This window comes from Phoca vitulina, unplaced genomic scaffold, assembly GCF_004348235.1.
Source record: "Phoca vitulina isolate PV1807 unplaced genomic scaffold, GSC_HSeal_1.0 scaffold16, whole genome shotgun sequence".
Classification (NCBI taxonomy): Eukaryota; Metazoa; Chordata; class Mammalia; order Carnivora; family Phocidae; genus Phoca; species Phoca vitulina.
In genome coordinates, this window is record NW_022589719.1 from 27,331,829 (window position 1) to 27,354,677 (window position 22,849).

General features: G+C 48.9%; 1 protein-coding gene and 1 long non-coding RNA gene across 4 annotated transcripts in view; one reads left to right on the top strand and one right to left on the bottom strand.

The window, feature by feature from the left end:
- Window positions 1–2,833: 2,833 nt before the first annotated feature.
- Window positions 2,834–22,849, top strand: part of LOC116638339 (syntaxin-3) — a 53,628-nt gene continuing 33,612 nt past the window's right edge. For all 3 annotated transcript variants that reach the window (XM_032414232.1, XM_032414231.1, XM_032414233.1), the window contains exon 1: window positions 2,834–4,366. In XM_032414232.1, the coding sequence (XP_032270123.1) occupies window positions 3,548–4,366 (819 nt within the window). In that variant the 5' untranslated portion in view covers window positions 2,834–3,547. The remainder of the gene's footprint in view (window positions 4,367–22,849) is intronic.
- LOC116638346 lies at window positions 8,916–13,202 on the bottom strand. Its single transcript, XR_004300691.1, has 5 exons — window positions 13,005–13,202; window positions 12,258–12,377; window positions 11,623–11,827; window positions 10,699–10,794; window positions 8,916–9,894 (listed from the first exon to the last, which is right to left on the bottom strand). It is a non-coding gene; the product is annotated as an uncharacterized LOC116638346 (long non-coding RNA).

Genomic DNA, 22,849 nt, shown 5'->3' on the forward strand with positions numbered 1-22,849 from the left:
CTCAGTCGGTTGAACTGCCAGCTCTCAATTTTGGCTCAGGTCATGATCTCTGAGTCCTGGGATTGAGCCCCTTGTCAGGCTCTGTGCTCAGCGGGGAGTCTGCTTGACGATTTTCTCTCTCCCTCTCCCTCGGCAACTCCCCCCCAACTCTCTCTCTCTAAAATAAATAAATAGATCTTAAAAAAAAAAAAAAAAGAAAAACAGCTGATTATCTCTCCAGAAAGGATATGCTTAGTATCAGAGTGCTAAAATGCAGATTACTATTTCTACTTCAAAAGTACTAAGTATCAGTCAGTGCCATTGATAGGGCCTCAGTAAGTCTCCAGTGTTCATGTCAATACAGAATTACATTGTTCCTGGCACTGTGCTAGTGTCCTGGGCATTAGTGAAGAATAGGACCCAATCGCCCCTGCCCTCATGGAGCTTAGAGTCCATGGAGGGGACAGAAATACACAAGTAAACACAGAAGCAAACACATCGTTCAGAAATGGTCAGATCCCTGGTTATAGACAATAGTCCTTTTCCCATAACTGTTTGCCCCCTTAGTGTTTAATTCACGGAGATCAAATATTTGGGGTAGAGGATCCTCACTTACTCTGCATAGAGAGAGAGGCAGCCAGGTGTGTGCTCCTAATGTTGCTCCCAGAAAAGGAGTTAAATTTTTCAAGGAACAATACTCTCAGAAACTGATGAACTTTACCCCACCATGATTCCAGCCATCTTCTAGCCCTCCTACCCTACATAAAGCTGTGCCTAACAGATGACCCAGTAGGGGCGGATGCATTTAGGAAGGGAAAACACTTTACTTGCAAAGCCCGCAGGGCATCAGACTTTAAAAAGACTGGCTTGTCAGACACAAAAACCCAACAAATATTCAAAGGATAAAACTGCAAATCAGCAAGAATACTAAGGTGGTATTATTCTCTTTATGGTGGAAAATAACATTCTTACATGATTATCATATTTTCAAAGGTCATGACACATCTTTAGACATCGGCATAGCAAAAATAATAAAAACACATTCTTTTGGGCATCCATAAACCAGTCAGGGTGATCTTGTTTTGGTTTAACCCAGGGTGCAATGTCGTCCCCTCCCCCTTCATACTGTGGTATCATGAATTGCTTAATCATTGGAAGAAAGGCAAAGTGTCAGTTTTTGTTTCTGCAAGAGATGTGGTATGGGGTGTGTGTGTGTGTGTGTGTGTGTGTGTGTGTGTGTGTGTGTGTGTTGGGGGGAGGGTAAATACCCTAGTGCTTTTTATGCTACTCTTCATTCTCCTGCCAGTACCTCTCATTGGCCAAATTCAACCAGAAAACCACAGGGTGAAGGAGACTGGCTAATGCAGTCCTTGTGACTAACCTCCCATGGGGCAGAGCAGGGTGGAGAGTGGGTCTGGGGAGCCGACCTAGAATAACCAACAAAATCTTCCTTTTACAAATTACTAAGAGGAAGAGCAGTCTCTGAAAGTGACAGAAATGGAAAAGTGAAAAAAGATGGGAAAGTGTCCAGAGAGGTAGGAAGAAAGTCTGGGTAGAATAGCATTACAGGGGCTACGGGTGAGGAATTTCAAGGAGTAGAAAGTATCTGGCAGCTTCAAATGCAAAGCAGATCAAGTCAAAATAGCTGTTGATTTCAATGATTTAGAAGTCATTGGTGACCTTCATTAGAGTGGTTTCAAGGAGTAAGATGGAAATTGGATTGCCTGTGTTAAAGAAGGAGTAGGGAAGAAGTAATGGGAAGGAGATAGGGAGGCATTAGAGGGTGATGTAAGATTGAGGGAATGTGTTATGGGTATGTTATAGGTCCTATGTTATAGGTCCAGCGCTAGTGAGGATGATGATGAGCTGCCTTCAAGTAGCTTTTGTTATTTCTTTCTGTGAAGTTGAAGGCTGGGTCATCTACTGTTAGTGAAGAAGGAGGTAGCAGAGGGAAGACTTGAAGAGACCAGGGAAATGTGCACTAGTCTTGGTGGGGACCAGAAGGAGGAGCTCTTTAGAGGACTGGGGACAGTGCTGGGGTTGGTAATGCGCCTTTGCTGTGGCTCCATTTGGCAGGACTTTGTAATCTTTAGTCCTGTTCATCCTGGAATAGGTATGTTGGATATTACAGAAGGTAACAGGTTGACAAAAGGTCAAGGAGCCAAGGATAATGGCAATATTGGCAAAAAACTAATGGAAGAGATGAACCATAGGTCTTGGTTGGGTGGGGGAAGGGAGTAAAGCCCAAAGGAGGCTTATTTGGGGGAACGGGAAGCATCAAGGTGGTCTTGAAGAGGTGGAAGAAGAGAAATATTAATGATGATTGCTAACAGTCATGGAGAGTTTACTAGGGGCCAGACATATTTACTTCTCACAATAATCTTAAGAGTTTTGTTCTATTGTTATTTTTATAGATAGAGAAATTGAAGCAGAAAGCTTCAGTGAGTTGCTCTAGGTCATACTCTTGGTCAATGGCAGATCAGAGATTAGAACCTAAATGGTCCAATCCCAGAGGCTGTGCTCTTGAGAACCAGGCAAGGGATTAGGGAGTAGAGAGATTTGTGGTCTGGGTATGGTATTCTGTGACTTAAGATTTCAGTGCTGATGCAAACAGATACTTACACACCTACGTTCATAATAGCATTATTCACAAGAGACAAAAGGTGGAAACAAACCAAGTGTCCATGAACAGATGAATGGATAAACAAAATGTGGTATGTACACACAATGGAATACTCTTCAGCCATAAAACGTAAAAGGAATTTGAAATATGCTACCACATGGCTGGACCTTGAAAACATTATGCTTAGTGAAATAAACCAGACACACAAGGACAAATATTGTATGATTCCACTTGTGTGAAGGTACCTAGAATAGGCAAACTCAGAGAGACAGAAATTAGGATAGAGGTAACTAGAGGCTGGGAGGAGGCCATATGGTGAGTTATTGTTTAGTGGGTACACAGTTTTTGTTGGGGATGATAAAAAAGTTTTGGTTATGGATAGAGGTGATAGTTACACAACCTTGTGGATGTATTTGATGCCCTTGAATTGTATGCTTACACAGGGCTAAACTTATAAATATTATGCAATGTACATTCTACCACAATTTTAAAAAAAGGATTTCTGTGGTGAACTACTTCTGGGTGATTACAACAAAAAGTCTTATTTAGAAGCGAGTTGCAGAATTTATTTATTTATTTATTTATTTTAAAGATTTATCTGAGAAAGAGAGAGAGAGCACGAGTGGAAGGGGCAGAGGGAGAGGGAGACAGAATCTCAAACAGACTCTGTGCTGATCATGGAGTCTGACGTGGGTCCCATCTCAACACCATGAGATCACGACCTGAGCTGAAACCAAGAGTCAAATGCTTAACCGACTGTGTGCACCACCCAGGTGCCCCAGTTGTGGAGTTTAGCCTGGAGGTAAAGATGGTTAGGGTTGGGGAGCTCAGGAAAGGGAGAGGCCAAGAGTTGAATGGGTCACCCAGCAGGAGCTCTATGTCCTGACATTAATCTGTCCTCAGGGGGCAGCACGGTGCCATCAACAGGCTCAATGCACTGAATACATGGAGAGTGCAAATCAAACTGGGATAATTCACTTCCATTTCCGCCCCTTCTCCAAACTCCCTGAGGTGCAGATGCTGATTTTCGTGGCCTTCCTGATCATGTACCTGGTCAGCATCAGTGGCAATGTCTCCGTTTCTCTCATCATCTGGATTAACCATTCTCTGCACACCCCCATGTACTTTTTCCTGGCCAACTTGGCAGTTCTGGAGATCTGCTACTCTTCTACCATTGCCCCGCTGACTCTGGCCAGCGTCCTGTCCACGGAGAGAGACTTCATCTCCTTGCCTGGCTGTGGTACCCAGATGTTCTTCTTCACCTTCCTAGGCAGTGCTGACTGCATTCTACTAGCTGTCATGGCCTATGACAGGTTTGTGGCCATCTGTCACCCTTTGCGTTACACCCTCATGATGAGCTGGTGGTTGTGTGTCCAGCTGGCCCTGGGGTCTCTCGTGCTGGGCTTCATCTTGGCCCTGCAGCTGACTGTACTCATCTTCCAACTCCCCTTCTGCAGCAGCAAAGAAATCAGCCTGTTCTATTGCGATGTCCTCCCTGTCATGAGACTGGCCTGTGCAGATACCTGGGTCCATGAGGCCACGCTGTTTGTGGTCAGCATCATCGTCCTCACCATCCCCTTCCTGCTTATCACTCTCTCCTATGTCTTCATCGTGGCCGCCATCCTGAAGATCCGCTCGGCAGAGGGGAGGCACAAGGCCTTCTCCACCTGCTCCTCCCACCTGACTGTGGTCCTGCTCCAGTACGGATGTGGGGGCCTCATCTACCTGTGCCCCAGCTCCAGCTACTCTCCAGAGAGGGGCCAGGTAGTGTCTGTGGTTTATACATTCATCACCCCTGTGCTGAACCCCTTGATCTACAGCATGAGAAACAGAGAGCTTAAGGATGCTTTGAAGAGAACAATGATCAGATTCCTGTTGTCCTAAACACAGTAAACACTCTGGATGTTCCTCTCCAACATTGCTGGGAAGAAACAAATGAGTATGCTTTCTGGGAGATGAGGAGGTGGGAGCTAAGAGGTCATTGGATTTATACTGTTACTTCTTCCTGGTTATATTATTTCTGAGTCATTTTTCTTTTCTCAGCCTCGGATCCTTCATCTCTAAAATGGGGATGAAAATGCCCACTAGACTTAAATCTGGGGTAGTTTTGAGGACCCAAAGTGAAAATACTTCGTGATTTTTAAAGGGCGATATGGCAGTGAATGTGGTCATTGCTTATCCTCATCATTACATGTAAAGTCTGTGTCCGGTTCTCAGGTTCTTAGTGGGGTCACATGTTGACACATGTACTCAGGGCCAGAGCCTAGAACAAGATGCACATCAAACCAGGACCATCGCAACCACTCTCTGCTGATTGCCGTGGTGCAAATGCTGAGCTTATACCTTTTTGAATTCTCTTTCATCCTAAATTCTTCTTCCTGGGAAAGGTGATGGGGAAAGCACTGGAGTTTAAAAGTTGTGGTTCTTTTTTCTTACCTTTATACCCAGAGCTAATCTGTCTGCATCTCAATCTCTGACTCCGTATTAGTTGTTAGTCTGCGTCTAACTCACTCTCCCCGTGCCTGTTGGGTCTCCTCCCCATTGTGTCCTTTCTGTCTCAGATACACACACACACACACAGACACACACACACACACAGACACACACACTCACATGTTTCACATTTCTCTCTGTCCCTAGCTGCTATGGTCTGATTATTTGTGTCCTCCTACCTCAGGTTCATCTGTTGAAATCCTAATCCCCAATGGGATGGTATCAGGAGGTGGGGCCTTTGGGAGGTAATTAGGTCATGAGGATGGAGCCCTCAGGAACGGGATTAGTGCATTCATAAAAGAGACCCCACAGAGCTCCCTGGCCCCTTCCGCCATGTGAGGATACAAGAAGTCTGTGACCTGGAAGAGGTTCCTCACCCAACCCTGACCTCAGACTTCCAGCCTCCAGAACTGTGAGAAATAAATGTCTGTTGTTTACAAAGCCACCCAGTCTATGGTACTTTGTAATGGCAGCCCGGATGGACGAAGACACGAAGTGTACATACTATGGAAAGATTGCCTTTTAAAATTGAGCCTCTCTGGGTAGGAGAGGGGTAATGTTGGTTCAGATCTGGATTCAGGTTGAGGAAAAGCTAGTTCTGTGAAGATAAACACTGGCTGGACACAACGAGGGGAAAGGACTCTAATGTGGCTGTGAGCAGGAGGGTAATTGTTTCAGGACGATCCCTGTCTCAGAGTAATGGCATCAGAACATCAGAACATAGATAGTTTACTGTCTTTTTGTAGGGTGGGGGAAGCTCATTTACTCCTCTGCCCATTGATTAGTGAGGGATTTATTGGGGTGCTTGACTGGCTCAGTTGGTGGAGTGTGCGCCTCTTAATCCCAGGGCTGTGAGTTCAAGCCCCATGTTGGGTGTGGAGCCTACTTTAAAAAAATAAAAATAAAAAATTATGAGTGATTTATTCATTCAACAATATTTAAGAAGACAGTAAACAACTATTTATGGAACTCTGCTATGTACTATGTACCCACCCGCGGTAGGTGGAGCAAGAAGTGGAAAGGTAAGTAAGAGGCAACTCCTGCCTTGAAGGAGGTTAAGTCTAGTAGTGTTTAAGAACACAAACCATGATAGCCCAAGGGCAAGCGATACAATGCCATGAGCTTCTGGAGGAGGGACAGATAAAGGAATCAAGGCAAGTGTGATGGGGGAGGTGGCATTTGAGCAACACCATGCAGGTGTCCAGGTCTCTCTCTGTGTGCAAAGAGGAGCAGGAAGGGCATTTCTTTCTTCCTTCTTCTTTCTTTTTAAATGATTTTATTTATTTATTTGAGAGAGAAAGAGAGAGAGAGAGAGAGAGCGTGCCTGCTCGTGTGGGAGGGGGGTGGGGGGGCAGGGACAAGCAGACTCAGCTGAGCCTGACGAGGGGCTCAGTCTCATGACCCTTAACTGACTGAGCCACCCAGGCGCCCAGGAAGGGCATTTCTGAAGGGGGGAATTATAAGGGCAGAAGAATGAGCGCTTTGTGCCTCTGTTTCCTTATCTGGAAAAGTATAAAATGTCTGCTACATTTTTTTTCTTTTCTTTTTTTTTTTTTTCTGAAAATGTATCACAGGCTTAGAAGCTAGAAACAATGACCAGGATTCATATTACATGGAACTGAAATGTTCCCATCTTCCTTTGAAAGACAAGAACCCGGGGCACCTGGGTGGCTCAGTTGGTTAAGCGTCTGCCCTCAGCTCCAGTCTTGATCCTGGAGTCCCGCGATCGAGTCCCGCATCGGGCTCCTTGCTCCATGGGGAGCCTGCTTCTCCCTCTGCCTGCCGCTCCCCCTGCTTGTGCTCTCTCTCTCTGTCAAATGAATAAATAAAATCTTAAAAAAAAAAGCAAAGACAGACAAGAACCAGAAAGGATCTTCTTTGGTTCACTTACGGACACTTGCTGCCCTTCCCGTGTCCTACTGCGCTATTCCCCTACGTCAGTGTTATTTTCTGGACACGAGTCTTGTTGAATAATTGGTGTTTGGGAGAAATAAACTTTCTATGGTCAAACAAGTGTGAAGAGTACTGTGCTGATCAAACCCCAACCAGTGGTCTCCTACAGGTTCACTTGGTGCTTGTAACGTGCAAATGTGCAGTCAGACTCTAGGATGAGAGATCCATTTCTCTGATGTTTTCTGAATTCTGTCACCACTGAACTCTTCTCTTCCTTACCCTGTTGAACCTGCTGAGGCTGACTGACTACCAAGAGGGTGGTTTCACTAGCGATTGAAATAGTCCAGGCATTTTTCAATTCTCCACGCTCCTTGAGAAAAACAAGTGTAGTTATCATGGGTTAGTAGGCTTCTTCTCAAGTGATTGCATTAGGGAATTAATGATTGCCCATTTATCGTCACAAAAACCCATGAGACGACCCTATTGTTTTCTCTGCTTACAGATAAGGAAACTGTGACACAGGGAATTTCAGTAATGTGTTCAAGGTCACACAGCCAGGACAGGCAGAATGTGGGATTTGATGTGCATGGTGTGGTTTCAAAGCCCGGGGAACAAAACTGCTCCTCTCCCAGCAAGTTATCCCTGTATTATGGGAGCCTGGGGAGATCCCTTCATTCTTCTGTACTTAATTTCATAATAAAATGGGGGCAATAATATCTACTCTATTTCCTCAAATTATTGTGACATCTTGGGGGAGGGCACAGAAAAACTGTAAAAGTACAATGAAAGATTCAGCATGGTTAGTTTAATATCCAAATGGAGGGGTGCCTATGTTGGTGCATTCCTTGGTTAATCTCCAAATACTTGCATTCCACTTACTTCATAGTAGCCCTGGAAGGTGAATAATCCTGGTTTGTTGCTCTTAAGCGGCTCATGGGCTAGCCAGGGAGACAGACGGGTAAGCAGCTAGGTACAAGACAACACGGGGTGGGCTTTAAAAAGAGGTCTGAACAAGTTCTCTTAGGGGCAGGCAGGCAGCGGGGCCAAGGGGCCGCCTGAGTGAACCAGAGGGTTCTGTCCTGAACGAGCAGCAGGGGTCTGCCAGACATGAAATGGAAAAAGGGCCTACCGGGCAGAGGTAGGTGGGAAATCCCGGGCACATCTGGCTCAGAGAAGAGGTGGGCATTTGGTGAGGCTGACGATGGTGTTGTGTGTGGCACGGAGTGACAGTGCACGGGGCCGGGGCCAGAAGGGGCAAGGGCCTGAATGCCACTCTAAGAGTATGGACTCCCTCCTCTTTGTAATGAGAGGCCACTGAGGAGTCTCAATCGGAAGAAAGACATAATGGAGCCATATTATGGGAAGATTCATTTATTAAATTTCATAAACATTAACTGAGTGCCTAGTCCCTTTCTGGCCCTATGCCTGGGTCTGGGTCCATGTCGATAGAAGAGAAGAGACAAGACTGCTGCCCTCACGGAGTTTACAGAAGGTGTGTGAGGCAGACCAGGTCATTCGCAGTGTGGTAGGGCTATGGTGAAGTCCAGGGTGTCACAGGGGCACGTCTGGGGGACACTTAAGTCAATCCTGGAGGGTGAAACATTTGCTCTGAGGCCTGGAGAATGTATGAGAGTTGTCCAGGACGGATATGGGGGAGAAGAGAGCTCTAGAAGGTGAATAGCATTAACTCTGGCATTAATTTGGGATTTGAACTATGTACTGGGTAGCTAAGAGATGGCTCCTGGCTTTCATTCTCCTGTGTATTCATTCCCTTCACCTTGAGTGTTGGCTGCAGCTGGTGAGTAGCTTCTAGTGAACGAATAGAGAAAAAGTGATGTCACAGCTGAGATTGGGTTACAAATACACCTTGGCTTCCGTCTCTCTCTCTCTCTCTCTCTCGTCTTCCTGCTCTGATGGAAACCAGCTGCCATGTTGTGAGCTGCTCTATGGAGAGGACTACATGGCAGAGAAACCAAGGGAAGCTTCCGGCCAATAGCCCTTGAGGAGCCCAATCCTGCCAACCACAGGGTGACCTTGGAAGCGGACCCTCCCAAGTTAAGCCATGAGATGAGACTGTGGCCCCAGGCAACACCTTCTCTGCAGCCTGTGAGAGATTGTGAGACAGAAGCACCCAGCTCAGCTGCACGGGGATCCCCGCATCACAGAAGCCAGAGGATAATAAAGGTTTACTGTTCCCAGCTGCTAGGTTCAAGGGCCATTATGCTATGTGGCTGTATATAACCGGTACGAACAACAGGGGTAAGGGGGAGAGGACCACAGGTCAGTAAGTTTATTCTCCATCCCTCCCGCAGTGGGGGAAGAGATGCTCTTGGGAACAGAAAGGACCTTCCCCTTAAATTCTCTAGGTCCCCTTATCTCTACTCACCACCATTACCTTGAGGTGCACCAGCCAGAAAGTGGTCTCGCCTGTTCCGCAGATGGTCCAGATCGGGTAAAGCTCAGTCCTTTTCTCCAATGGGCAAAGAAGGAGGCTCGGAGTGAGGAGAGAGAAGGAAGTGGAGCTCCCAAATGCCAGGATCCTCTTTTTGGTTTGTTTGTAAAAGTGAAATTAAGTGTTGGCTGAATTATACATAGCCAAAATGCACACTTGATCTGGATTATGTTTGTTTAATGGGGAAACAGCTACACCAAGACAGAGTAGGTGGGGAACCAAGTTCCACTGTGGGGCAGAAAAATAAAAATACATCAGAGAGAAGGGGCTCCTACTGAGCCTGGAACCTTAAGTCCATGTCCACTGACCTGGAGACCCTAGCGTCCACTTGGGCTCAATATCAGTCTTTTTCACCAGCCCCTGGACTCTCCTTGCCCAGGTCCCATATTCCAGTTAACTTGACTTTTTCCAGTTCCTTGTACACGACTAGCAGGTGGAATCCATACTTCTCTGCCTGGCAGGGAAGAGTAAATATTAATATACTAATAGAAAATGAATAAAATAGGGTTCATGCCTAATGAGAGTTTTAAGGAAGGCTTGAAGTCTGTAACTACCTTCAAATAGAATGCTATAATAATAGACGTCTGCCGATGTGTCCCCTCTTGTGTTCCTGGATTCCAACTGCACTTAAGAGGGCTCTTTACAGTATTTCTAATATTTAAGAAGTTTTAAGGGAAATCATATAGTCATTTCTGTTATGGCCCCATAGGCTAACCAAGAGGTTACTATATTTTTTCTTCATGGAAACATCAGTAGGAAATCAAATGTCTTTTTGGTTTTCTAGTTTTATTGAGATATAATTAACATATGACATGGTATTAATTTAAGGTATACAGCATAATGATTTGAGATATATATATATCTATGTAGTGCAAAATAAATTTAGTTAACATCTGTGACCTCACATAGTTACAATTTATTTTTCCTGTGATGAGAACTTTTTTTTTAAGATTTTATTTATTTATTTATTTGTCAGAGAGACAGTGAGAGAGAGAGCAGAAGCAGGGGGATGGGCAGGCAGAGGGACAAGCAGGTTCCCCGCTGAGCAAGGAGCCCAATGATGCCCGACTTGATCCCAGGACCCTGAGATCATGACCTTAGCTGAAGGCAGACATTTGACCGTCTGAGCCACCCAGGGGTCCCGAGAGCTTTTAAGATCTACGGTCTTGGCGACTTTGAAATGCACAATACATTCTTGTTAACTCTGGTTGCCATGCAGTATGTTACATCCCCAGGACTTATAACTGGCAATTTGTACCTTTTGACCTCCTTCATCCATTTTGTACCCCCACCCCTGGCAACCACCAATCTGGTCTCTGCATCTGAGTTCGAGGAATCCAAATTTCTGATTACCCTGTAAATATATTTTGATAAGGATAAGGAATCTTTTGAAATAAGAGATCCACGAATGAAAACAAAGACAATAGGACGTTCTTGATCTTGAAGAGGTTGGGAACCACTAGTTTTGACCAGCCCCCTATGTCACAAATGAGAAAGACGGTTGTGTGATGTGAAGTGACAGCGTTGTGTGGCAGAAACTCTGCCTAGAACCCAGGCCTCCCAGCTCTGTGTCAGCAATCATTCTACAGCCCCATAGCAACTCTCCCTTCATGCAAAGGACAGATTACATTTCTTAAATGTTTGGACAAAGGCAAGGAGCAAGAAATAGTGGTGGAAATTATAGGGAGGGAAATTTTTGTTTTGTATAGCAATGAACAAACAAACAAACAATGGTTGGAACTCTTCCACCAGGAAAGATGCTTCCTTGAGGGTGTCTGGAAAAATTGTGAAACAATTAAGATGGAAAAAAAAATAAAAAAGATTACCAGGTGTCAGATGGCCTGCTAGGCCTTTCTGGACCCTGGGATCATGACCTGAGCCGAAGGCAGACGTTTGACCGAATGAGCCACCCAGGAGCCCCTGATTTTATCTTTTTAAAAACAATTATCATTAACAAGGAGGCCTTGAATGTTCCATCTCTGGATGTGTTCAGGCAGAAGCTGAATGGCTAACCTTGATCCTTATTCCAGACTCCTATGGCCCTTTCCAGACTTTAATGTAGAGCTGTTCACATATCTGTTTCCCTCAGGAGACTCTCTTTTCCTAAGGCGCGGGACCTAGCCATCCATCCCCACTAACAAAAATTTAAAGAAAGGTGGGATACGGTTTCTGACTTACTCACCTTTTCCATTTATGACCACCAGGGGGCGCAGAAACCTTCCTTTACCAAAGTCGGGAACCCACCTAAGGGAAGGCCGGGGGTGGAAGGCAGTGTAGCCTACAGGGAGCATCTGGGCTGAGAATCACAGAGTTCATCCACCCGACCGCCTACAGACCGTATCTTTATGGGAGGCGATGAAGTCAGCATGGAGCAAGCACTACGATCGCTGAAGAGGGCAAAGTTCTGTTAGAATTACGAAAATATTTACAGCCTTTTAACCTGAATACATCTAGCACATTCTTTTCCTGACTTGAGAATTCAGCCTTCGGACTGCCAGACCCACTTGCTGAGCACCGCCCTCCGCGGGATAGATCATTGGTTCCCAAGGGCGAAGACGAATGGGGAAGAGGGAAGAGAGGGTGGGGTGGGGTGTAGAGGGAGGGGTCAGCACGAAGATCCCGCCCACTTTTTCAGAAGACACATCCCACCCGGGAACCTACGCCGCGTAGGAACTGAGACCGCTTCAGCTTTCCGAATAGATAGAGATACCACACATCTCCATCTTACCACCCTGCGCTATGCGGTACGAGCCAGTCATTCCTCCTCTGTCGCCCGGGCCTCACGGCACACCGAAGTGGGTATTTACTCTGACTTACAGACGCGGAAACGGAGTCCCGTAGAGAAACGGCGACTTCCCCAAAGTTGCACACATTCTTAGCAGCAGGTGTTGACTTCAACATTGGACTGCTTCCATTTCTCGGAGGAGCCCCGATTGCCTACGGTGTCAAACCCAAATTCTTCGCCCCCACCTGTTCAGTCCCGTCATATTCCCAGTTATTTCCTCTAGGAAAACGCGTCCACAGCGCCAACCCGCAGGCCCCTGGACGGCCAACTCCGATCCTCGGAGCGCCCTTCCTCCCGGCGGGACGCCTGGCTCTCCCTCCCACCTGCTAGGCGCAAAGCGCATCGCCAGAGTTCTCGGTTCGCGGGACTGTGTGCGGCTGGGCCCGGCACAGCCTGGGGCAGCCGGTGAGCGGCGGTCGGGCGGAAAGGATGGGCTCTCCAGCAGGACTTCCCCGCCCCCCGAGGGGCCAGCCGCGCGGGTAGCGGGAGCCGTGGGGGCGGAGACCCGCTCGGGCCCTTTAAGGAGGAGCGCGGGGCGCGGCCCAGGTGAGGGGCGGGCCAGCCGGGCGGATCTGCGCTGCGCGCCGGCGCCGACCCGGGAGCCGGATTTGGAGCGCTCGGCGCCGGCGGGGCCGGAGGGGGCGGCGCGGCGGAGCCTCCAGTGGCCTCGGACGCTCCTCCTAGCCCGCGGCCGCCGCCCGCCTCCGCCTTTGCCTCCAGCTCCTTCGCCCCGGCCCGGCCGGCCGCCACTTCCGGCCGCTCACCTGGGACGCGCTCACCTGCCTCCGGGCGCCTGGGCACCGGGATGAAGGACCGGCTGGAGCAGCTGAAGGCCGTGAGTCCCGCCGCACCCGGGAACTGGCGGGCCGGGGGCTGCAGCTGCGCGGGAGAGGGCCTTCCCTTTGCTCCCCACATCGGGGCTAGAGGGGGCCCCCGCGCGAGGCCTGAGCTCCCCGAGGTCCAGCCGCATCTGCGCCCCTTCCGCACCTCCCTCCCCTCCTCTTCGGGGTCACGTGCCGGTGATTCATCCCTGGGCTGCGATTTCCGTGGATGCCAGCAGCTTTCCCCCCCGTCCCTCCCCCAAGCTGGACAGTGTCACTCCAGAGCTGGGGTCCGCAGGTGGGGGCTGCCTGAGCCCAGCGAGGTTCTCTTTGAGGTCAGGGGTCACCTCCACCTGCCTGCTACTGCCTGGCACTATGCCCAGGAGCAGCCTCCTCCTACCCTCCCTTCTTGTCTCCCTGGGCGGGGGGGGGGGGGGGGGGGGGGGGGGGGGGCGCGGCGTCGAATCGGGCTGCCCCTCCCCGCCAGGAGCAGCTCAGAGTTCCTGGGTGACCTCCTGAGCTGTGAGCTGGTCACGTGCCAGGATGGGCCCCGCTCCTCGCCATTCCGAGGTCTATAATTATTAATTTCTCCGTCATCCTCGGGACAGCTGAGCAAAGGATCCGAAGGTAGACGGCCTCCGGTCCTACTGCACAAAAGCTGTAAAACCTCAGGCTACTTACTCTTCTGAGCGTCTGTTTTCTTACCTGTCGAGTGAGGATGATCATACCTTAGAGATTTGTTGTATCAAATGACATAATGGGGCTTGATATGGAGAATTGTTAAAGCGTGGGTTTTTGAGTCACTGACTCATTCAACAAATAATTACTGAGTACATTCTATGGGGCAGGCCCCCTGCTAAGCCCTGGGGATTGGGTGACACAGGCTCTGTCTTTACGGAATTTTAAATCTAGCCTTTGATAGATACAAAGCAGTCCCTCTGCCTGGGAGCTTGTTAGGAGTGCGAAGCCTAGGCCCCTGCCTGGACCTACAAAATCAGCCTGATTACTCACGAATCTCCCCAGGTGATGCAAGACCACATTCAAGTTTGGGGAGCACAGGAATGGATAGAACTGGGCTTGCCTCCTGGCTACGCTGCTTACTCTGAGCCTAGTTTTGTCATCTGTAAAGTGTGTGGTTGTGAGGACTGAGAGCGTGAGAGAGCACGCAGAGCCCTTTGTAAGGTGCAGAGCACAGGTAGGATTAATAGATGGTAAATATTATGCTGATAGCTGTCGAAGCTCTTTGGAAAAATGCAGGCCTCCTGCAAGCGTGAGGGACTGCTGGGATGGTGTTGCACTCTTCCCTTGTCTCTGGTGAGACCTTCATGCCCCTCCGGCCTGCTCTGCCTGCTCTGGGTCCTAGGGCTGCAGAGGAGGCGAGGGTGATGGGGAACAGGAGAAGCAAAAGGCACAGCCACAGAGAGTGGGAGGGAGCCTCCCTGCCTCCCGCCTGCTTGCTTGCTCTTTGTCATCTGAGCCTCCTAACATCCTGGTCACGGACAGGGCAGATTTTATTGCCCCTGTTTTTATACAAGGGGCAAGTAGAGCTCAGCTTGGGTAGGAGGGGTGTCCCAGAGCTGGGCAGGGCACAACCCCGGGGAGGAACCGAGGCCCCTGGCGCTCTCCACCGGACTCTTTTCCTGAGGCGTGCTGGTTGGGGAGGCAGAAAGGAAAGGTTTTGAAGCTCTTCCTCTATCGGCCAGCACACCCAGCAATCCTAAAACAGCGCAGAACTGAACAGCGGGCAGCGGCGACTCCCTTCCTTGTGTTAGGAAATTCATTTCCAGAGGAAGATAGCCCACAGCCCCTTTCAAGCCCACTGTCAACAAAAAGCAAAGAACTTTGAGTTCTGAGTTTCCTTGCCAGGAAAGCCAAGCAAGTCCCCTTGCTTCCCCGAGCCTCATTGTTACCCTCTGTCAAATGGAGCTTTACCCCTGGGGAAGGTCAAAGTCAGCCTGAAGGCTGTGCAGTTATGGGGTGCTGCCCTGGTGTTTTGGAGCAGGGGTTTGGCTGGTAGAGCTGTGCAAAGAGGACCAGACTGCAGGTTCAAAGGTTCTAATTGTCGCCTGGCCACCAAATAGCTGTGTTCCTTCGTTTCCTTCGTATCCTTATCTCTCTGCTTCTCTGTTCCTCTTTTGTTAAACGAGAATTTTGGTTCACCTCAGAAGCCCCTCCTGGCAAATGTTCACGTCTTCTGTGAAGGCTGTTGTTCAAGTTTGCATGGATTTTGGTTTCTAGTCCACACCCCATCACTGTCCCCCTGCAGGGGAGAGATGCCTTCACTGCAACAAGATAACCCCCTCTCTGATTCCTTTCATCGATGAAGGATGTTAGTTACCCTGCATGAAACCAGTTTCACACCGAGCAATCCTGTGTAATCTCTCTGGCATCTTTCTAAACCTTTGGGGGAGGCGAGGTGAGAACTGCCTCTAGATAGTTGAAGGGCTGTCATGTGCAGGAGATTAGCTTTCCTCCTTGTAGATAAAAGGAGAAGATTGAAGTTGATGGGTAGAACTAAGGACTCTGCACAAAAGCTTTGTCGGTAGTCAGAGCTGCCCAAGGATGGACTGGGCTGGCCTGAGAGGTTGTGAAGCCTCAAGCCTGGGGGTGAGGCAGGAAGCTTGCGGGAACGTCCAACGTTGTAGGAATTTGAGCAGCTCTTTGAGGGCTGGGGGCAAACAAAAAGATTTCAGGCCCTCACCCACCCTGATGATGTGTGGATGCTTTGTTGTCTGTGAGCCTGTGCTAGGCACCGTGAGGCTCTGGGGTTTCTAGGACTGAAGTCTCAGTTGCGCCCATAAAGTGGGTCATCGTACTTTCCCCATAGGGCCATTGTGGAAGTTGGATGAGATAATCCGAGATAATCACCTGCCATAGGACATGTGAGTTCCCCAACTTGACCTTCTGGGAGCCGCATCCACACTGAGGGGGCATACCTCCAGAGGCCAGGGTCACAGACCTGACTCATCCCTTGCCCTGCTCTTCCTGGTAGACTTAGTCAGCAGCCTGCTTCGCCAGAGAGTAGGACAGGCTTGCCAGGATGCCTACCCCCCAGCCCGTCTCACAAGGCAGTTCTTGCTGATTTCTCACTAGTCGAATTTTGGGTCTGCTGAGTCCAAGCAATTCCTGTCCCAGCTCTCTTTTCATTCCGCAAACATTTACCGACCACCTACCATGGCCCAAGCACCTGTGAAAGGTACTGGGCTATACTGGTGAATACCACCTATTCCTGGATGTTCTTACGAAGTTCACAGAGAGGGAGACCCACAAGAAGCAGAAAATGATGATACCATCCTTGTGGTGGAAGCCACCGTGGGAAGACCCCGTTGACTGGCCTCCGGGGACAAGGCACTAGAGAGTGGGGGGTGCTTCCCAGAAGGGATGCTTGAGCTCAAGTCTTGTTAAGACCAAGTCCCATGTCTTCAAGGAATGTAGAGTCTCCCGAGAGGCGAGGATCCGGGATTTTCTCAGCCACTCTCCCCTTGGTGAGTGCTTCACTTCTTCACCACAATCAGTGCTTTGGGACTTCTATGTTCTGGGAATGCTCATCCTCATCCTTTTGGACCTCTTCCTGCTGGACATCATGTTAGGCAGAATTAGGACACAGAGTCCAGGTCTTAAAGAATAAATGGTCATGTGTGAAAAAAAAACCCAAGTCAAAGGTAGGTAATGATAGCAGTGATGTAGGGAATAGAGGTCAAGGACTTTGGACCTCTGGAGGACTAGAAGTAACTTGGGGTACACTTTGGACCTCTGGAGGACTAGAAGTAACTTGGGGTACACCAGGCCCTCCGAAGCCAGTGCCCAGAGGGACACACTAATGAAATCAACCACGTGGGGCTCTAAAGGCCAGACTAACTCTTTATTCTTTCTGTTCTGTCTTGTGTCTTGCTGCATCCCCAAGGGCTCCTTGGCCTCCTGCTGCATTTGACATTCTGGGGTCTCCATAGGACCAGAGGTCCCGATGATAAGGGTTTGAGGGTACCCCCCCTCAGAAACATGGGGCTGTACTTTCCTTTAAAGCTTACTTTGTTCAGGAAATATATATTGAACTCCTACTCTGTGCTAGGTGCTTTGGCTCATAACCAAATCTTAACATCCTGACTTGAGAATCTCTTTGCTGAGATTCAACCCGAGAATCTCTTCATTGAGATTCAACTTAAGAACCTTTTCCCTGAGATTCTGTCCTTTAGTGATAAGATTTCTTACTGGTCAGTGATTTCTTCCTGGGAGGATTCACCCCATGGGAGAGCAGTTTAGATGGAGCAGACAGGAGGCCCAGCTGAGCTGAGTGACAGTGGATTGAGTAGGGATTACGGACTCATCAGCCAGAGGCCAGAAGAGAAAATGCTTGGTAGAGAGAAGGGGATTAGATTTATTTTTGTTCCTGGGAGTGAGGGGGAGGCTGGGGCCTGGCAGAAGCGGGGGGAGAAATGCTGGTTTGTGTCATGCTCTCTCCCCTCCCCTACTGTCAAAATTCCTACCTATCTTCCAAAACACATTCTTTACACTTACCCCTTACCCTAACTGCAACCTAGATATTCTCCCTCCAGTCCAGCTGCCCATATGGGCCGTATTCCTTTGTAGCAAATGCCTTTCTCCTATTAGGTCAGTGGCGTTTTTGTCACCACGGAGCAGGCTTGAAACCACCTTCATTTGTTTTTTCATGAGTTGGACTCTTTGTCTCCTAGGTCCTATTGTCTTCAAGATTGATGATTCTAGGGGTGCCTGGCTGGCTGGGACTCTAGAGCAGATGACTCTTGATCTCAGGATTGTGAGTTCGAGCCCCACATTGGGTATAGAGATTACTTAAAAATAAAATCTTAAAAATCAATAATTCTCTTCCTTGTCACCAGATCATCAGCTGCTGTAAAAACGATCATTTATTGAGCAGCTACTTACTATCTGACAGGACTTGTGTTAGGTATCTTACAGACGTTGTCTCTAACCCTTTCAACCCTGCAAGGCAAGGTGGTGTTTTATATTATTCCCATTTCACAGGTCAGGAGATTGAGACTCCGATTTGATTGACATTCCAGCTGGGAAATGTTGGGATCAAGAATTGAACATGTCTGTCCGGCTTTTTTCAATCTCCCTGCACCGTATTTGATCCTCTCCCCAACTACCCTGCACTGCAGGCCTCTTGACGCAGTGGCAGAGAGGGTATTGCTGTGGGACCCCAGTGCCTAGCGCTCTGCATGGTGGTTATCCAGCAAACATTTGTGTATTGATGAAGCCACAGCTTGGCCCTTACACATCCCTTACTCATCCTTATGGCTTCGGCTTCCCTCTCCATTCCCCGTGGGCTGGTGAAGTACAGCATTTACTCAGGGAGCCCATGACTTTGCTAATGAAGCCAGAGGTCACTGGTTCTATCCTCAAGGACAAGGATGGATGAGTGCCAAGGCTCCTAGCTGTTCCTAAACCCTTAGCCCAGTTCATCATGGAGGGTGGCCCCGTTTAGAAGGACAATGAAGGAGAAGATGTGGGTGCCACGGTGAAAATCTAGCTCACCCCATTTCTCCCCTGGCAAAGTCTTAGACATCTCTTAATGCTCTGTTCCGATGTCACCACAGGGCGGCCTCCACACCCTGAGCGGGCAGCATTTCTGATTCCTCAGACTCTTTATTCTTGTTGATGGGTAACAGCGGGGACCTAGCGTGTGTCGGAAGCTGCCTGCCCTGCGTGTGTGCTGACTGGGGGAGCACAGACCACACAGCCCACAGCAGGGAAGGCTGCAGACCACGCTACAGACCTCCAGTGATGTATGGAGACAGTCTGCAGATGAGCTGACTTGGATTCTGGAGTCCCTGAGGGGTTGCACCTGCAGCTCCTTGGATCTCGGGCCTCTGCAGCTTCCTCCTGTCACCAGTGTCCTCAGCCTCCACGGTCAGGTCAGCCGGTTCTCTGGCAGTGGGCCATTTCCATGGCAGCGTTCCCCTGCGGGCACTGTGAGTGCAGTTCAACCTAAAGGAGACTAGGGGAACAGCCGCTCTCTGGGGATGCTTAGCTGTCTGGGGTAGGGCAGCGTAGTGTGGCATCGGGCTTGCTTTTTTAAAAGATAAACTTGTAACTTTGGACTAATTTTAGATTTACAGAAAAATTACAAAGACAATACAGAGAGCCCCTGTCTACCTGCACCTGGTTTCCTCCCTTGATGACACCTTCCATTATGATGGTACTGCCAAACTCAGGAACCGACATTGGCCTGTTAACTCACTGAGCTCCGGACTTTATTTGGATTCCACTCATTTCCCCACGAATGTCCCGTTCTCTGATCTGGGATCCAATCCAGGACACCACATGGCAGCTAGGTGTCCTGCTTCCTTCGCCTTCCCTGGCCTGTGATGGTTTCTCCGTCGTTCCTTGTTTTCCACAGCCTGGTCAGTATGGCTTGTGTGTTTTCGTGCCTCGGAAGTGTATTTCCGGAGGCCGGTGCTGCATGCCGCGGCTGGGGTGTGCTGGCTGTTGGGAGGCGTCGCTCCGTGTGGTTGAGAGCAAGGGCTCTCCCAGCTCAGGCACTCACCATCTGCGCCCTCTTGGGCAGGTTGCTTGGCATCTTTATGCTTTCATTTTCTCAGCTGCAAGATGGGGAGGGTCCCCAGAAGATTGTTATAGAGATTAAATGGTAAATGTAAAGTGCATGTCTTAGAAGAATCCTCAGCCCGTGGGGAGCGCTGGATGGATGGTACCTCATGTAACTAATAGTGAAGTGTTCTAGAAGGATCATGATGGGGAGGGGGCTTGTGGGAAGGGGCTGAAAGGAAGTGTTGAGCAGAAGGCTGGGGATGAGTAGAGAGGAAGATGTTATTAGTTCCTCCATTCTGTGCCCTGAGAACGGGATGCTGTGGGGTGTTGAGAGGCGGGGTGCAGAGGGAGAGGAAGTCAGAAAAGAGTGAAGACAGGCTGGAGTAGGGGGAAGAGCTAGAAGGGGACCTGAACTCTCCAGGGGGAAGCAGAAGATATTCTTTCAGTCTCTTTGAATGGCTCCTGGGACGTGAGAGCATGCAGGAAAAGGGGTGGTCTTCTCACTCTGGTGGTCTTCCTGCAGGTAACCTGTGGGTAAATCCACTCATCTTTCAACATTTCCCCAAGGGATCACCTTTGCACACATTCTCTAATAGGCTTCTCTCCTCGCCAGGAGGGAGTCCCCCTTGGATTCAGGCGAGGTTGGGCATCCCGTCTTCTCCTGCGTGTGTGATTCCTTAAGTGCTGTCCTCACCCACCACGTGGGGTTGTAATGACCCGTGTGCCGGGAGTTGGAGCCAGTGAGGTCCTGGAGAACAGGGGGTGCTGAGTTTGGTCTGTGCATCCCCAGTGTCTGTACTGTTGTCTGGGAAATGCTGGTGTTCAGTAAATACTGTTGGGTGAATGAATGGATGGGACCTTGTAGTGGGAAAGAGAATGTGTGGATGTGGGGTTGGTTATGACACCCCATCGTCTCTCTAAGTTAATGCACTGTGAACCCAATGGACTGGACCAGGCAGGGTTCTGTCCTGGCTTTGTTCCATATTAGCTGTGTGATTCTGGACGAATTAACCGCCCCCCACCACACATTCCTCATCTGTATGGGACAGCATCTACCCAGGACATTTTTCCTCCTCCTCCTTTTCTTTGGGTGAACTTCCATCCCTTTTCACTGTTCCTTCTCCAGACCCAGCTCAGGTCCCAAGAAGCAGAAACAGGTGGTGATTAACATGGCACTAGGGATGGAACTTTGATGAGTTCTGTATCCAACAAACGGAAGGCAGGGTCTTTCCAAACACATGTGGAAGATTGAAAAATACTGGCCACGTACGAAGACCTGAAGAAAATATGTCAGATTGCACAGAATATGAAATCCTTTAGGCCATGTTCCCTGACTATGACATAATAAAGTTAGCAATACAGTAACCATCCTCCCCCACCCCCCGGGCTTACCCTCTTTGGAAATTTAAAAAAACCTTTCTAAATAACTCTGGGATTAAGAAGAAACCAAAAAGGAAATGACAAAATATTTAGAGTGATAATAAGAGTAGTAAATACCAAAATTTGCGAAAGTAGCAGAAGCAAAATTCAGAGACAGCTTTATTTCTTTAAATACATATTCCAGAAAAATGACTTCATTCAAATAAATGAGCTAAGTTTCAATTCACGCTGAGGGACCTGCTCTCCCCACCGGAACATTGGTATTAGAATCGCACCTTTGGTAGAACTCTCTTCAGAGGAAAGAGGCCAGGTTCTCTGCTTAGGTGGCATGGTCTCGAGCATTTAATACGGACCCAGCACTGCTCTCAACATTTCATGTGTATTAACTCATTTAATCCTCACAGCAGTTCTGTGAGCAGATTCTTCATGTTGCAAATGAGAAAACCCCAGCACAGAGAGGTTCAGTAACTTGCTTAAGATCACACAGCTACTGAGCAGCAGAGCTGGGTTCTCAACTTGGGCCTGTCAGATGCATCTGTGTCTCTATATACATGCATAAGAGTCATAGGATTTATGTGCATAGGTAACTTTTAAAAAAAAATCATTTATTTTAGAGAGAGAGCAGTGGGGAGGGGCAGAGGGAGAGGGAGAGAGAGAGAGAACGTCCCAAGCAGACTGTGCGCTAAGCGTGGAGCCCAACGTGGGGCTCAGCCTCACGACCCCTGAGATCATGACCTGAGCCGAAACCAAGAGTCGGTCGCTTAACTGACTGAGCCCCCCGGGTGCCCCTGTCCTGGTAACTTTTTCATTCATGCACATAGATTAATCCAGTTTCATTTTACTGACCTTGCGGCATCCCCTAAAATTAGTGAGGGTGTGTCAGGAGCCGGAGTGGGAAGGACATCTGCAGATAGAGTGTGGAGGGTAAGAACTGGGGCTCTGGCCCCGCAGACCTGCTTTGGGGCCCTCACACCGCCCACTTACTAGCCGGAGCACCGTGGACACGGTATTTAACCTGATTGAGAGGTTGCCTCATCGGTCATTGGAGAGAATAATATTTGTCCCTCAGAGGTTGACGTGAGAATGAAGTAATATATTTGGAACCACAAGAGTGTCAGTGACAAAATACACACATACTACATAGAGTAGTATTGTCATGGCAGAATGTGTGGAGTGAGTGGGGCCATCAGGGACTTCGTCTCTTGTTCAGTTGTCCACAGACTCGCTGGCCTTGGGCTAGTCTGGTCATGGGCTTATTCCTCAGTTCTTCATTTTCCAAAGAGGGCCAGGGTTGGCCTCAGATTGTTCATCCAGGAGACATCTTGAAAGTAAAAGTGTGAGGCTCACTAGGCTGTTGTTTGAGGCTGATTCCTTTTGATTCATCTGACAGGGTGCGTTCAGCAGAAAGGGAAGTGTCCCATCTGGGAGGGTTTCACCGGAAGAGAAAACAGGGTGGGAGGGAAAATGGGTGTTGGAGAAGGGCCATCAGCCTCTGTAAGTGGGGAGCACAAGAGCACTGAGTACCTATTGAGAGCTGACACGCTTGCTCAGAATTTCTGGCTCTTTTAATTGAAGAAGAGGGACTGGAAAAAACAGATGTTGGGCAGTGTGTCATGGGCGTGTGTATGTGTGTTTGGAATCCTTGTCAGTGGTGGTGTTTGTCTCTGGGAATCTGCAGACCCTCATTCCAGAGGGAGGCAGATGGGGTAGGGGGCAGCAGGGACGAGGAAAGTCACATACCATTGTCTCTGCATTTATCCGGAGAGAATCTGGGCTTATGAAGAGGAGTGTGTAGCTCCCACGCAAAGAGCTGTTCTGTTCCCCCGTGGGGAGGAGGAAGTGTATGAATTTGTGCTCACCTGCTTGAGCCAGGAGGGCCCTGCCCCCCCCCCCCC